The following is a 14,994-nucleotide window of genomic DNA, read 5'->3' as shown; positions in this document are numbered from 1 at the left end:
TCAAATTCTGCCAAGGTTAACTTTGCCTTACATCCTTTTGGGGTCAATAAAAATAAAGTCCAAGTGAAAAACCGGTGTCAATGTAACCGGCTTCCCCCAACTCTCAAAAACAGCTTGCCCTGTGCCAAAATTTGAAACCATTATTATTATCATTATTATTATTATTATTATTATCATTATTATTAAGGCAGCAAGCTGGCAAAATCATTAGTACACTGAACAAAATGCTTAGAGGTATTTTGTTCTGAGTTCAAATTCTGCTGAGACCACCTTTGCTTTTCATCCTTTCAGGATCAAAAAGCACGTACCAATTGTGTACTGGGATCCATGTAATCGACTAGACCCCGCCTCCAAAATTTCAGGCCTTGTGCCTATAACAGAAAGGATTATTATTATTATTATTATTATTATATTATTATTATATGGCATGCTAATGATTCTACCTGCTCATTGCCTTGTCTGTCTTTACGTTCTTAGTTCAAATTCTGCCAAGGTTGACTTAGCCTTCCACCCTTTCAGGGTCGATAAATTAAGTACCAATAGAGAGCACTAGTGTTGATGTAACTGACTTATTCCCTTCCTGAACCTGCTGGCCTTGTGCCAAAATTTGAAATCCTTTGTTATTGTACATGACAGTGAGCTGGCAGAATCGTTAGCATGCCTGGCAAAAAATTTGGCAGTATTTTGTCCAGCTTTATATTCTGAGTTCAAGTTTACCTTTTCTCCTTTTGGGGTTGAAAACATAAGTACCAGTTGAGTACTGGGGTTGATATAATTGACTAGTTCCTTGCCCCCAGATTTCAGGCCTTGTGCCTATACTAGAAAGGATTATTAATATAATCTGCATGTTTGTTACAATTACTTGCCGAGACTCACCCAGCATCCTAGGGTGAGTGAAGAAAAGATGCTACAGTATGACTGAAAGCTTGAGGAGTGGCAGGGGCAGTAGTGAAATATCTTCATGTAACACAGACATTTAAATTGATAGGGTTTTTCTAAGGATGTGGGCAGTACTTGTCAGCACAATCTTTTGCATTTCACTAAGACATGGTTCTCCTGGGATTTTATCTAGATGTTTCGGATATCCCTTTTTCTTCATACCTAGGGCATAACAGAAACAGTTCTTGCTTTAAGATGTCACATCTTTTGTATTTCAATTTCCAGGTCCTTATAGTTACTTAATTTGTTAAATTCCTTTACAGATATATTTTTATCAGAGGAAACACTTACATCTATTAGTCTACAAGTATTTTCTTCCTTGTTCTTAATAACTATGTCTAGTCGATTAGCCTGGATTGTTCTGTCAGTGTTGATTGGAAAATCTCAGAGGACAGTGACATTTTTACTTTCAACGACTGGCTCAGGATGATGTTCATACCAGTAAACAGGTATGAACATACTTGTTTACTGGTATGAACATAATTTTGTAGTGTTTACTATTATTATTACCTCAGCCTTAGCGAAGGTGGAGACATTGTTTTCAGTTGTGTTTGTTTGTTTGTCCATGGACAAGATATCTCAAAAACCGCTGGATGGATTCGGATGAAACTTTCAGGAATGTTTGGCCTCATGACTGGCACAAACTGATTAGAATTTGGGATCAATCCAGTACCAGACAAGGATTCTGGATTATTTGTTAGATTTACTTTACATGAAGTATTACAATCTTATGTTCACTTTCAAGTCTTTCTCTGATTATCTCCCTTGAAAGCACGTTCATGGTTTCCACATAAATCATGGCGGCGTTGCTGTTTCCAAAGTTTTATTGTTGTTTCTCTTAATTTTACTCATGTCTCTAGCTTAGTAGAAACTGATGGATAAAGAAATTGAACTACATAGACAAAACCATTCAGAAATGAAATAACACTAACATATCCAGTAACAATAAATTTAATTTATCCTCAACAATTTTTAATTTTACCAATTTTGAATATTTCGCTGCTGTTTAAAACCTCTTTCCTACTTGACAATTGCATTTCTAGCTCTGCCTTGAAAGAAGCTTTACTACTTGGACTTACATTTTTGTGCGCAACGATGTTGTTAAACCTCCATTAACAACACTGTATGCAGGTCCTTTCTGTTTTCTTTCACAAATAGGTAAATTTTTCATTATAGACCTTAATGGTCATAAAGACACTATATCAGTGGATAGATTAAAAAAGGCCTTCATAGAGAAAACTGTCCCTGTTCCCACTGCAGATGACACACACACAGCATTACAAACATAGCTCACACATCCACCTTCACATTCCATGACTACCATTGGGATTGATCAGGTACCAGACAAGGATTCTGGATTGTTTTTCCGGTTTTCTCACTTAATTTTTCAGGGCAGTTGGGTTCATTTTTAGTATTCTCGCCTGTGGGAGCAGTCGAGTTTATTTCAGATATTCTCACCATCATCATCATCATCATTGTTTAATGTCCGCTTTCCATGCTGGCATGGGTTGGACAGTTAGACTGAGGGCTGGTGAACCAGAAGGCTGCACCAGGCTCCAATCTGATCTGGCAAAGTTTCTACAGCTGGATGCCCTTCCTAACACTAACCACTCCAAGAGTATAGTGGGTGCTTTTACGTGCCACCAGCACAAGGGCCAGTCAGGCAGTACTGGCAACAACCACACTCAAATGGTGTTTTTTATGTGCCACCGGCTCAGGAGCCAGTCAGGTAGCCCTGGCAGCAATCATGCTCAAATGGTGCTTTTAACGTTCCACTGGCATAGGTACCAATCAGGCAGTACTGTCATCGGCCACAACAATGACTTCACTTGCCTCAACAGGTCTTCGCAAGCGCAGTTTATTGTCCAATGATTGAAGGGTACTCTTAAACGGGCCGGTTATGCTGCACTGGTATAGGCCACAGTTATGGTCTCACTTGGCTTGCCAGGTCTTCTCAAGTACAGCATATCTCCAAAGGTCCTGGTCACTTGTCCATTTTAAAAATCATCTCTGGCTAATTGTTGAGAGTGTCATGGTATTACCTTGGCAGAGGTTTGCACTCTCCGAGTGCTTTTGCTATTATTATTGTTATTATTATCCAAAATGTTTCAATGCATCATGACACATTTTATGCCATGCAGTTCAATCTAGGCAATGACTTTCACAAAGGACAGACAAAATCAAAATCATTAGTGTCCCCGTTGCAACTTCATAGCAAAATCCATACCTAGATTCAAATCACATTCACGCATCCATCACAAATGGATGCAGCTTCTTCTGGGCTTTTCTTTTTAAAAGTTTTCTCTTTTTCCCCACTTTTTTCTTTAAATTCTCTCTTTCAAACACTCATCCATCAAAATAACAAGAGCGACCATCATTGTTATTACCATTAATGTTTAGAATAGTGATGTTATTATTTGTCCGATTATCAAGAGTATTCCAGCCATGTTCATTTCAGTTTACTTTTTGTAAAATATAAACACTATTGTCCTGGTTTTTTTCTGAAAGATCTTCTCTACTGTACTGTGGTATAGTTGTATGCTATACAGTTGTGAGGAGTCAGAAAATGTCAAGACATTTAGAAAACTTGAACTGCATGTGCAATCCTTTGCAGCAAAGTGCAATGCATACGCCTGTCTTCGTTTAAAAGCAGTTTTAATTTTTGTTTTGGTTTTTATATAATAAAACTTTTTAAAAAGCATAGTCACTTCCCTCAATACTGTACCACCTCAGTTGAAGGGTCCTGACTTGCAAGTTACTAGGTAACCTCACTGGTGCTGGTGCTACATAAAAAGCACCCAGTACACACTGTAAAATGAGTAGTGTTAAGAAGGGCATCCTAGTATGAAAACCATTCCAAAGCAGATACTGTAACTTGGTAAAGTTCTCTGGCTAGCCACCTCCTGTCAAACTGACCAACTCATGCCAGCATGGAAAATGGATGTGTGATGATGATGAAAACTTTTAAAAAGCTGATGGTGTGTCATAACACTTTTAGCCCCTTACAAAAAAGGTTGAAAATCACAGCTGTGGGATGTGATTTGAGGGCAATTTGGTTGTTATTTCTAACAGGTCAAGTATGTAAGTAGAAGGCTCATCTAAAATCTGGTTAATGGTAGACATAAGGGGGCAACAACAACAGATAAAATGCTTTGAGGTTTCTCATTTCAAACATTGCTGATGTCTTCTTTAGACCTCGTTTTCCTGGGATCAATAAAATAAAGTACCAGCCAAATACCAGGGTTAATGAATTCAACAATCCCACCAAAAATCCCACAAAAGTTCTGGCCTTGCACTTATGTAAGAAGAATTGTTAGAGTGCTGAACAAAAAGCATTACAGTATTTCTTCAATCTCTTTATGTTCTGAGTTCAAATCCCACCAAGGCCTCAACTTTGCTTTGCATGTTTCCAGGGCCAATAAAGTAAAATACTAATGAAGAACCAGGATCAATTTAGTTGGCTAACCACTGACTGCTTGCCCAACTCTTTATCCATCAATCTATTTATCAATCTTATCTCTCTATCTATCTTACCTATCTATCTATCAACAATTATTTTTAGCTAATGTTCCCTGTATTAAATACATTAGCACTCAACTTCTGTGCCAATTTAGTGGGTTTGAAAACTATTATTTAGAAAGAAAAATTGTCTTATTTCTATATCTATTAGCTAGATTGGCTTTTGTGTCAGATGTAATGTGTTTGCTGAGGTGCCTATATACACTTTGTATGTATTTATAGAACTTGTGCGGTCAGCTGCTCTGCCCCATATTTTAGAACAATACATCCAACATGTATTTGTGGTTTAGCAACCATTGAAACATCTGTCCTACAATTTCATATATTTTGTTGCTTTTTGATCATTTCGACCCACAAAATCCCATTATCATTATCATTGATGATGATGATGATGGTGATGATGAGGAGGAGGAGGAGGAGGATGGTGGTGGTGGTAGTGGTGGTGATAAAGATGATGATTATTTCTTTTATTTACAGCAGGGATATCAGATGAGTGATATTACAAAGACAGTAATTTTCACATGCGTGGGGGAGGGGTTAAATAAAAGATAGGGGGGGGGAGAAAGAGGGGGGAAACGAGGCATAAAATACATAAAGTATACCAAATATGTGACCCCATTCTATGATGCAGTCCTACTTGAGGGAAGAGAACCTCCAACTAGAGCCAATCAAGGAACTACCACAAGATCTAGGATTACCCTGACAACCAGGAGCACAAGTTCTCACCAACTGTTGTTCTTCAATCTAAAGCTGCATGCTTAGAATAGGTTCATAGTATCAGTTAATTCCATTAACCATGTTCTCTCTGAATATTTTTTGTCATGCCAAAATTATAAACCTTAAACATGATGCAAAATTCCTCGCAGTATTTAAATTAAGGCTCTCTATGTTTTGATTTCAAATCCAACTAGCTTCAACTTTGCTTTCACCCTTCCAGGGTCAACAAAATAAGATACCAGTCAAATACTGAAGTCAGTATAACTGACTGCCCCCTTCCCACCAAATTTCTAACCTTGCACTTCATCATTATTCTTATTATTAAGGCGTCCATTAAGGCAGCATGTTGTCCGTCTTCACGTTCTGAGTTCAAATTCTACCAAGGTCAACTTTGCCTTTCACCCTTTCAGGGAGTCAATAAAATAAGTACCAGTTGAGTACTGGTGTCAATGTAATCAACTACCTCCTCCCCCAAAATATCAGACTTTGTGCCCATAGTAGAAAGGATTATTGAACGTTCATGTTCCATGCTGGAATGGACTGGAGGGTCTGACAGGATCCAGTAGCCTCCAAAGACTGCATCATACTTCAACATCTGCTTTAGCATTGTACATTGTTTTAACTAGATGCTCCTCCACACTTTACATGTACAAGGTGCTTCTTTTTTTGTGACAGCACTGATGAGGTCACCATGCAGCTTGCAAGACTAAGATTTCCTCTGTAGAGATGGAAGACGAGAAGGAAAAAGACAAGAGGTTAAAAGTATGAGAGAAGGGGCCAGAATAGTTTCCCCTTGTAGAACTACCAGGCTACTTACACTACAGAAGATCAAGTGAGAGTGACCAGGGTGGAACGAGAGAGAGAGAGAGAGAGAGAGAGAGAGAGAGAGAGAGAGAGAGAGAGAAAGAGAGAATAATAATAATAATCTTTTCTACTGTAGGCACAAGGCCAGCAATCTTAAGGGAAGGGATAAGTTGATTACATCAACCCCAGTGCTCAACTGGTACTTTATTTTATTGACCCTGAAAGGAGGAAAAGCAAAGTTGAGCTCAAATTTGGACCCAGAATGTAAAGAGCTGGGAGAAATACTACTAAGAATTTCATTCGACTCACTATTGATTCTACCTACTCAACATAATAATAATAATAATAATAATAATAATAATAATAATAATAACCAGAAGCATTAACAAACATATTGAGGATTGTGTAGGATGATACATTGTGGGATTGCATAAAAAAACATGTAAACAAGAAAAATAACAAAACATAAAAATATAATTGAAACAAAGAAAAAATTTCTAAAAGGAGACCATTGAGGATTATTTGTGGAAAGCCCCCCAAAAAATCACAGTCACCCTTTCATGGTCGATAAAATAAGTACCAACTAGACACTAGGGTGGATGTAATTTATTTATGCCCCTCCCCCCCGAATTGCTAGCCTTGTGTCAAAATTTGAAATCAATAAACAAGGAGGTGCTAAAAAGTTCCTAGCATTATGGGTATCACAAAAGGCTTGGTTGGAGAACCAACCTTCCGAGTTCTTTTACAGGGCTTAGAAAAACTAAAGGACCACTGCAATAAGTGTGTGAATCTAAGACGGGAATATGTTGAATAAAATCATAATTAACTGATCTTCCTGTATTTTCTTTTATCCAAAGTCAAGAACTTTTCAGCACCCCTTCGTATATGTGATGTGAGGTCGGCGAGCTGGCAGAATTGTTAGCACAGCAACATTTCGTCCGTCTGTATGTTCAGTGTCCAAATGCCACTAGGGTCGATAAAAAAGGTACCAGCTGAGCACTAGGGTTGATGTAATCGACTTATACCCTCCCCCAGAATTGCTGACCATGTGCCAAAAATTGAAATCAATATATATATATGACATATGTCAGTATGCATGCGTTCGGTACCAACCATTTTTTTGTTCCATACCAAATTCCGATATAATCGTAATCTACACTATCTGAAAGGTATTTGTAGAAAATTTCATTAATAAATATCCATTTTTTTTTCTGAAAGTCATGAGGATACAAAAACGGAGAGGGCCACAACTTGTATAGGTATGCCTCAAGTAAGTCATGATGCATAGAGCAGTGGTTCTCAACCGGAGTCCATATGGATTTCGTGGGGGTCGACGCAACAAAATAGTAAATTGGGGATCTACAATAGTATTTTCAAGGCCCCTGAAAAAAATTTGCTTTAGATGTATGTACTGGTATGTGTTGCAAGAAACAGCTATAGTTCAAGTTTTAATATGTGAGAAACAAAATAGGAATTTTGAAAGGAGTTTCTATAGAACTAGTTTTTAAACATTGAATGACTACGAGGGTCCACTAGAATAAAATAGTAATCAAAGGGGTCCATAGATAATGAAAAAACGGCTGAGAACATCTGTTGCAGAGATATATTTCTAACAATTTGAACAAGCAGCAAATTACTCACGAATGACCTCTACATCGTTTCCGAGATTCCAAAAATAGCAGCTGAATGTCTCAACTCACTCCCAACTACCTTAAATAAGGAAACTATAGGTTAATAACGTTGTCCAAGATACCTGTAATAAGACGGGATGATCGTAGCTGTGGATAATCAACGTTGGCTCGAAGTTAAACGAACTTTATTAACTGAATGTCAGCCTCAAACCATCACTAGTTTGAACAAATTTCTGTAACAATATAATTTATAACTGCCGTTATCTTAATAACATACCTTTTGTCTTTTGTTGTGTTTAACATGAAAACTTAGAGTTTAAAGCGGCCGGACAAAATGCTGAGCGACATTTCGTCCGTCTTGACGTCTGATTCCGTCAAATTCCGCCGAGGTCAACTTTTCCTTTCATCCTTTCGAAGTCAATAAAATAAGTACCAGATGAACACTGGGGATCGTTGTAACCGACTTGTTCCCTCCTCCGAAATTACTGGCCTTGTGTCAAAATTTGAAATCAGTATAAAATCTTCGAGGAATAATATTAAGATATAAATATCCTTTTTGTAACTTACCTAGAATCGTGTTTTGCGCTCGTTCTTTTTAAAATTTCTGTCAAGTTTTTAAATAAACTGTTGACGTAACTTCAGAAATTATTTGTTCAAAAACACGAAAATTAATGTTTGAGTTGGTTAGCAACAGTCAACATTATATTCAACTCCAGACATTATTGTCAAATAATGATGGCCGAGGAACTCAGACGAACGACTTGATTACGGACGTGTTAATGTTGTTTAGTTGAGATGAGGTACAAAGCCAACAACAATTTTCGACCCCAGGACTTGAATGGGACTTTACTTTATTAACCCTGAGAGGATGATATGCAAATGTGACCTCGATAGAGTTTGAACTCGGAATGTAAAGAGTCAAAACAAATACCGCAAGACATTTTATCCGATGCCCTAATAATTCTGCCAGGTCGAAATTGTTGTTAAACCTAGTAAATAAACAAATAAGTTTGTTACCATTACTATTGTTAATAATAATAATAATAATAATGGTTTCAAATGTTGGCATAAGGCTAGCAATTTCGAGGGAGGAGTAAGTCATTTGCATCAAGCCTAACGTTCAACTGGTACTTAATTATCAACCCTGAAAGGATAAAAGGCAAAGTCGACCGCAGCGCATAAGGACAGATGAAATACCACTAAACATTTTGCTTGGCGTGCTTAGAACATAAGAACTCAGAACATAAGGACAAACGAAATGCCACTAAGCATTTTGCCTGGCATGCTAACGATTCTGCCAGCTCGCTGCCTTTATAATAATAAGCCTTTCTACTAAAGGCACAAGGCCTGAAATTTTGCGGGAGGGTGTTAGCTGATTACATTGACCCCAGTGTTTCACTGCTACTTAATGAAAAGGCAAAGTCGACCTCAGCAGAATTTGAATTCAGTAACATAGTGACAGGCAAAATACTGCTAAGCATTTCGTCCAGCATGCCAACGATTCTACCAGCTCACTGGCTTCAATAATAATAATAATAATAATAATAATAAATGCCCTGATGCAGTACCAGGCAGTGCCTCTCATGGCTTCTGGTCTTCACTGATTGGAAGTGTTATCATGTACATTGTTTTGTCTTGGTATAAAAGATGGGTTACAGCAAATATTCTGCTCAACACTGCAGATTTGCTTGTCAGTTGTTTGACCATAACCAGTTGAGCATATTCCTTAGTGGCTGACGATATGTGCATCTCTGATCATGAGCAGAAGAAGTAGGGGAACATTGTAGCCATGTGTTGAGAGGAAGTCTTTGGGGTTTGAATAATTTACCTCTGGAAACATGGGTGTTTTGTTCACCCTTAAACAAACCTTATTCAGGGATCTTTTGGGTGGGATGGGTTACTCAACCTGAAGAAAATTCTAACTGGGCCCCACCTGCAAGGTCATGTGCTGTTAATCTTGATATAAGATCACCATGTCGCGCACATATGGTTGTGCCTGGTGTATCCCTATCAGACAGTTAGTCATGATAGATATACTGGGCTTCGTATATTTGACCTCAGAATCACTTTGACAGCATGCACTGCTCTCTCACTCAATAATAATAATAATAATAATAATAATAATAATTTCTTTTATTACCCACAAGGGCCTCAGAAGAAGTAGGGTTATCACTAGGACAGATGACAATTTGTGTGGGGATTTGTATAAAGGATAAGAAAGAAATGGGAAAAGCAGTGAAATGCAATAAAAGTATACACAGTATACAAAGTATGATAACATGAATAGTGCAGTCCTCCTTATACAGGATAAACTCCACCGAGGGCCAATCAAGGAGGCTCACAGATCCAGGATTACCCCCAACCACCAAAAGCCTGAGGCCTTTCTCATGCTCTCCAATCTACAGGCCCATTTACTCTAACCATTTTCCCACAGTTACCCATCTTTTAACAAATTCACTGGCATGGAGAACTTTCCATTCCACCCTCACTTTCCTAGTGGATCTTTAAAAAGTCAATGAAGGTTTGAACTCAGAATGTAAAAACAGACAAAATGCAGCTAAGCATCTTGCTTGGCATGCTAAGGTTTCTGCCAGCTTGCCACCTTAATAATAATAAAGTGTTTCAAATTTTGCTACTTTTTACTTATATATATATATATATATATATATATACATCATCATCACCATCATCATCGTTTAACATCCGCTTTCCATACTAGCATGGGGTGAACAGTTTGACTGAGGACTGGCAAGCCAGAAGGCTGTGCCAGGCTCCAATCAGTTCTGGCGAGTTTTCTATAGCTGGATGCCCTTCCTAACGCCAACCACTCTGAGAGTGTAGTAGGTGCTTTTTACGTGCTACCCACACAGGAGTTAATCAGGTGGTACTAACAATGACCACACTCGAATAGTGCTTTTGACATGCTGACAGCATGGGAGCTAGTCAAGCAGTATGGGCATCGGTCACTTCGAATGGTGCCAGTCACATGGCATTGGCATTGGCCACGACAACAATTTCACTTGACTCAGCAGGTCTTCTCAAGCACAGCATATTGCCCAGCGATTGAAGGGTACTTTTAAATGGGCCACTTATGCAACACTGGCATTGGCCACAGATACGATCTCACTTAGCTATCCAGGTCTCCTGAAGCACAGCACATCTCCAAACGTATCGGTCACTTGTCATTGTCTCTGTGAAGCCCAACATTTAAAGTTCGTGCTTCACCACTTCATCCCAGGTCTTTCTGGGTCTATCTCTTCCACAGGCGCCCTCTACTGTTAGGGTGTGACACTTCTCCACACAGCTGTCCTCATCCATATGCAACACATGACCATACCAGTGCAGTTGTCTCTCTTGCACATTTGATGTTTCTTATGTCCAACTTTTCTCTCAGGGTGCTTGCACTCTGTCATGTACACTGACATTACCCATCCAGCAGAGCATACTAGCACCATTTCTTTCAAGCCTATGCATGTCCTCGGCAGTCACAGCCCATGTTTCACTGCTATGTAACATGGTTGTTCGTACACAGGCATCATACAGTCTACCTTTCACTCTGAGCAAGAGGCCCTTTGTTACCAGCAGAGGTAGGAGCTCTCTGAACTTTATCCACCCTATTCTTATTCTAGCAGCCACACTCTCACAGTATCCATCTCCGCTACTGACTTGATCACTTATGTAATGGAAGCTATCAACTACTAGTTTTTCACTCTGGCATGTGATGGAATCTGTTTCCTGTATATCTTTGGTATTTATTGTCCCTGTGCATCTGCCACACACAAAAACTATCTTCTCAGTCCATAGCTTACACCGGGTACATCTTATGGAGTTTCTACCTACTTTTCTGCAGATTGAGTAGGGCCATACCTGAAGGGATTTATGATTTGTCTGCTTCTTACTTACTAAGACTTTGGTTTTTTGCTAGATTGACTCCAAGTTCCTCTGATTTTAGACCTTGCTTCCACACTTGAAACCTTTCCTCTAGTTCAAGTAGTGATTCAGCTATTAGAGCAAGGTCGTCAGCATAGAGGAGCTCCCAGAGGCAGCCTGTCTGGAATTCCTCCATTATTGCCGGGAGGACTATGATGAACAAGAGAAGGCTGAGGACTGATCCTTGGTGAACCCAAACATCTACCTAGAATTCTTCACTATACTCGTTGCCAACCCTCACCTTACTGACAGCATCCCTTTACATGGCTTGTACAGCTCTCACCAACCACTCATCTATCTCTAGTTTCTACATTGATCACCAGATAAGGGATCGGGGTACTCTATCAAAGGCTTTCTCCATGTTAACGAAAGCCATGTACAGAGGTTTATCTTTGGCTAGGAATTTCTCCTGCAGGTGTCTTACCAGAAATGTAGCATCAGTGCAGATAAGGATATACATCATAAAAAGACAGAATGGATAAACAGAACAGAAGGAGACACGTGGGATGGAAGAGTTGCTGAAGAGTTTACAGGTGTGACGAAAGATTTCCAGACGATGGACTTAAGATAAAATAAGAACAATAAAGAAACGAGTGAAGAACGTGTATTTATTTGACTAGTAAAAAACCGACCATCCCAAAATATAACAATATATGAATTTATTTATTAATTTATTCAGTGCTTTAAAAAGCAACCAACCTGATGATGTATTGGCACACAGCCGGTGCTGGATCATATCTATTTATGTAATTATTTATGAAATAGTTTATGCAATAAACGCAGTCATGGCTGTGTGGTAAGAAGCTTACATCCCAACTGCATGGTTCCAGGTTCAGTTCCACTGCTTAACACCTTGTCAGTGGATTTGGTAGACGGAAACTAAAAGAAGCCCGTAATCGATATATGTGTGCGTGTTTTTGTCCCCATCACCGGTTGGCAACCGGTGTTGGTTTATTTACGTCCCCGTAACATAGCGGTTCGGCGAAAAAGAAAGCAATAAAATAAGTACCAGTCTTTTTAAAAATTAATACTGGGTCGATTCATTCGACTTAAAGTTCATCACGGCGTTGACCCAGCACGACTGTAGTCTAATGACTGAATCAAGTAAATGGTAACCGATAAATAGTATGAGACGGAAAAACTCAGCAACTTGCGGCTGTTACCACACTGCACTGAAACAAATGTATTTGTAAAACCTGTTAATTCCATCCTCTTGTTGTATGTATGTATGTAACTTTAGAGGCTGTAAAGCTCTCCAATATATATTCCATTCTTCTTGTCTCGTCTATTAAAGCTGTTATAGCTACTCTCTTCTCCCACTGTGCCTATTTATATTTTAATTTCACCTCTTACTCTCTTATTTCCTTTGCTTCTATCTCTGCTTCCCATCCATCCTTATTATATTGGTATATCTAAATGCCTGTTACTCTTCCCTCACTCCTTAACTGTATAAGTTTACTTTCTCTCTCTTTCTCCCATTGTTATTTTACTATATCTCCCTTTCTTTCACTTTTCTCCTCTTCCTCCTTTTAACCCTTACGAACCGGCACCACCCATTTTTACAACCCATTCTTTCACGAAAGAGGTATTCCCCTTCTCTCGTTTACGTTATTTTGTATTACTATTTCTGTGAATATCTTCCTTTGTTTCAAACGTAGGTTAACACATTGGATATATTCGGATAATGTTTCATGTGATTTGGTGCTGTCCTATCAGATACCAAACCCCTTCAGGGATACTTTGTAAAACAGGTTGGCAAAATATTAAGGAAGCATTAAGTAAACATCGATCTGTGTCTGCCTACTTATTTGTATCTGTCTAATTGTTTTATTAACTATCTTTGTCTACCTACCTATCTGTTTATCTATCCGTCTGTTTTTCTGTCTTCATACATACGTACACACACGCCCAGTCTATCTACATTGTTCTGACATGTTTACATCTGGCTACCTTAATATACTCCAACAGTTACTCTTTGTATAATATAAGCGTGTAGAATTTCATATACACACACCCTCAAGGTAACGTAGATGTCTCTGCTTGTCACTTGACATGTTAGAAATAGCAGCCACATTTCCTTAAAATGCATACTTCATCTTTAATTTAAAAAAAGGAAGAACACAGCTGGAGTAAGTTCTTAATACAACCCATAAGACAGACTGGCCCACGACTTTAACGTGGGCTTATTATACACACCATCCATTTATCTCGCAACACATGGTAATAAGCACAAAGAAGACTACGCGCGGGGGACAAGTTTTAACAAATGTATTAGCTTAGCGCTTAATTTATATATATATATAATTATCGCCCGGAGATTCCCATCTGGGATGAATAAGTGTCACTTGTGAGGTGCCAAATCCCACTAAACTTTTTATCAATATAAGTATCGAGTTCTCTTTTTCTTAATAGATAGTAGTAGTACGTTGTATACCATATTTATCATTTGATATATATAACTACTTTACATTCTTTTATCTATTATGCTTTCACAGGCAGTTGTCTACCGTATTGGTTAAAAGCCGAATCAGACGGACGAGACGAGAAAAGTACAAAATAAATAATAGATAGAAAAAAAAACAAAAAAACTTCAAGACTACGAACAAACAGACTCTGTGCTCAGTCGGAACTCCAGTAAAACTAAGAAACGTAGCCACAAGTCGGCAAAGAAATCTGGAGAGATAGAAAAGGTAGACAAAAACCCAAACCACCCATGTCTATTGTGATTAACAATCCGAAAAACATATTTCAAAGAAGGCAAAAACCAGAAGATTATTAGGACGAAAAATCACGGTGTGTATAACATTCTGACCAGTTTACATGCTATAACCAGTAATATACTGTAAGACTATATATATAGACACACACACATACATACATAGAGAGGGAGAGGAGGTTTATACATATATAGGTGTGAATATATACATATGACTTAACAATACAAACAACGACAGCTCTTCGTTACCAGAATGACATTTTTCGGTGATTCCACGTATTTATTCCCTGCAATTACTGACCAAGGCCACATAGAAGTTATCCAACTTCTTCGGGCCAGCCGACACATCGTCAAATTTTTAGGTAAGAAACTTTTTTTTTTTTTTACTAATATTTAAAACTAAATTTATTGCTATTATAAATTTTTAAACGATTTCCAATAGTTCTAAAAGAAACAAGTAATGTCGTTCTAAACAGACCTTAGTACTTTATTAAGTACCTTATTTTTTTTAATTAACGATGGAAGGATAAAGGATCGTTAATGACAATGATAATCATTTCTATCGCAGGTACAACACATTTGTGAGGGAAGGGATATAGATGATTAAATTGATTCTGGAGTGGATGAAATGTTAAGTTGATCTCAGCAAGATTTGAAATCAATCCACTCAGAGCGATAATACCACAAAATATTTTATCTTAGTAATGCTCTAACTATTTTGTCAACACAAATCATTTT

The 14,994-nt window shown here is 38.2% G+C and overlaps 1 protein-coding gene across 2 annotated transcripts in view; it reads left to right on the top strand.

Moving 5' to 3' along the window:
- The first annotated feature begins 12,512 nt into the window (after nt 1-12,512).
- LOC106873150 (glycolipid transfer protein) overlaps nt 12,513-14,994 on the top strand; it is a 42,787-nt gene continuing 40,305 nt past the window's right edge. The window contains exons 1-2 of one of the 2 annotated variants that reach the window (XM_014920376.2): nt 12,513-12,723; nt 14,036-14,618. In XM_014920376.2, coding sequence (XP_014775862.1) covers nt 14,510-14,618 — 109 coding nt within the window. In that variant the 5' untranslated portion in view covers nt 12,513-12,723; nt 14,036-14,509. Of the gene's footprint in view, nt 12,724-12,977; nt 13,126-14,035; nt 14,619-14,994 lie in introns of those variants that run through there. The other variant, XM_014920378.2, reaches the window with a different exon arrangement.

This window comes from Octopus bimaculoides, chromosome 25, assembly GCF_001194135.2.
Source record: "Octopus bimaculoides isolate UCB-OBI-ISO-001 chromosome 25, ASM119413v2, whole genome shotgun sequence".
NCBI lineage: Eukaryota > Metazoa > Mollusca > Cephalopoda > Octopoda > Octopodidae > Octopus > Octopus bimaculoides.
The sequence above is the reverse complement of the archived record's forward strand: the minus strand, read 5'-3'. Positions and strand labels throughout refer to the sequence as shown.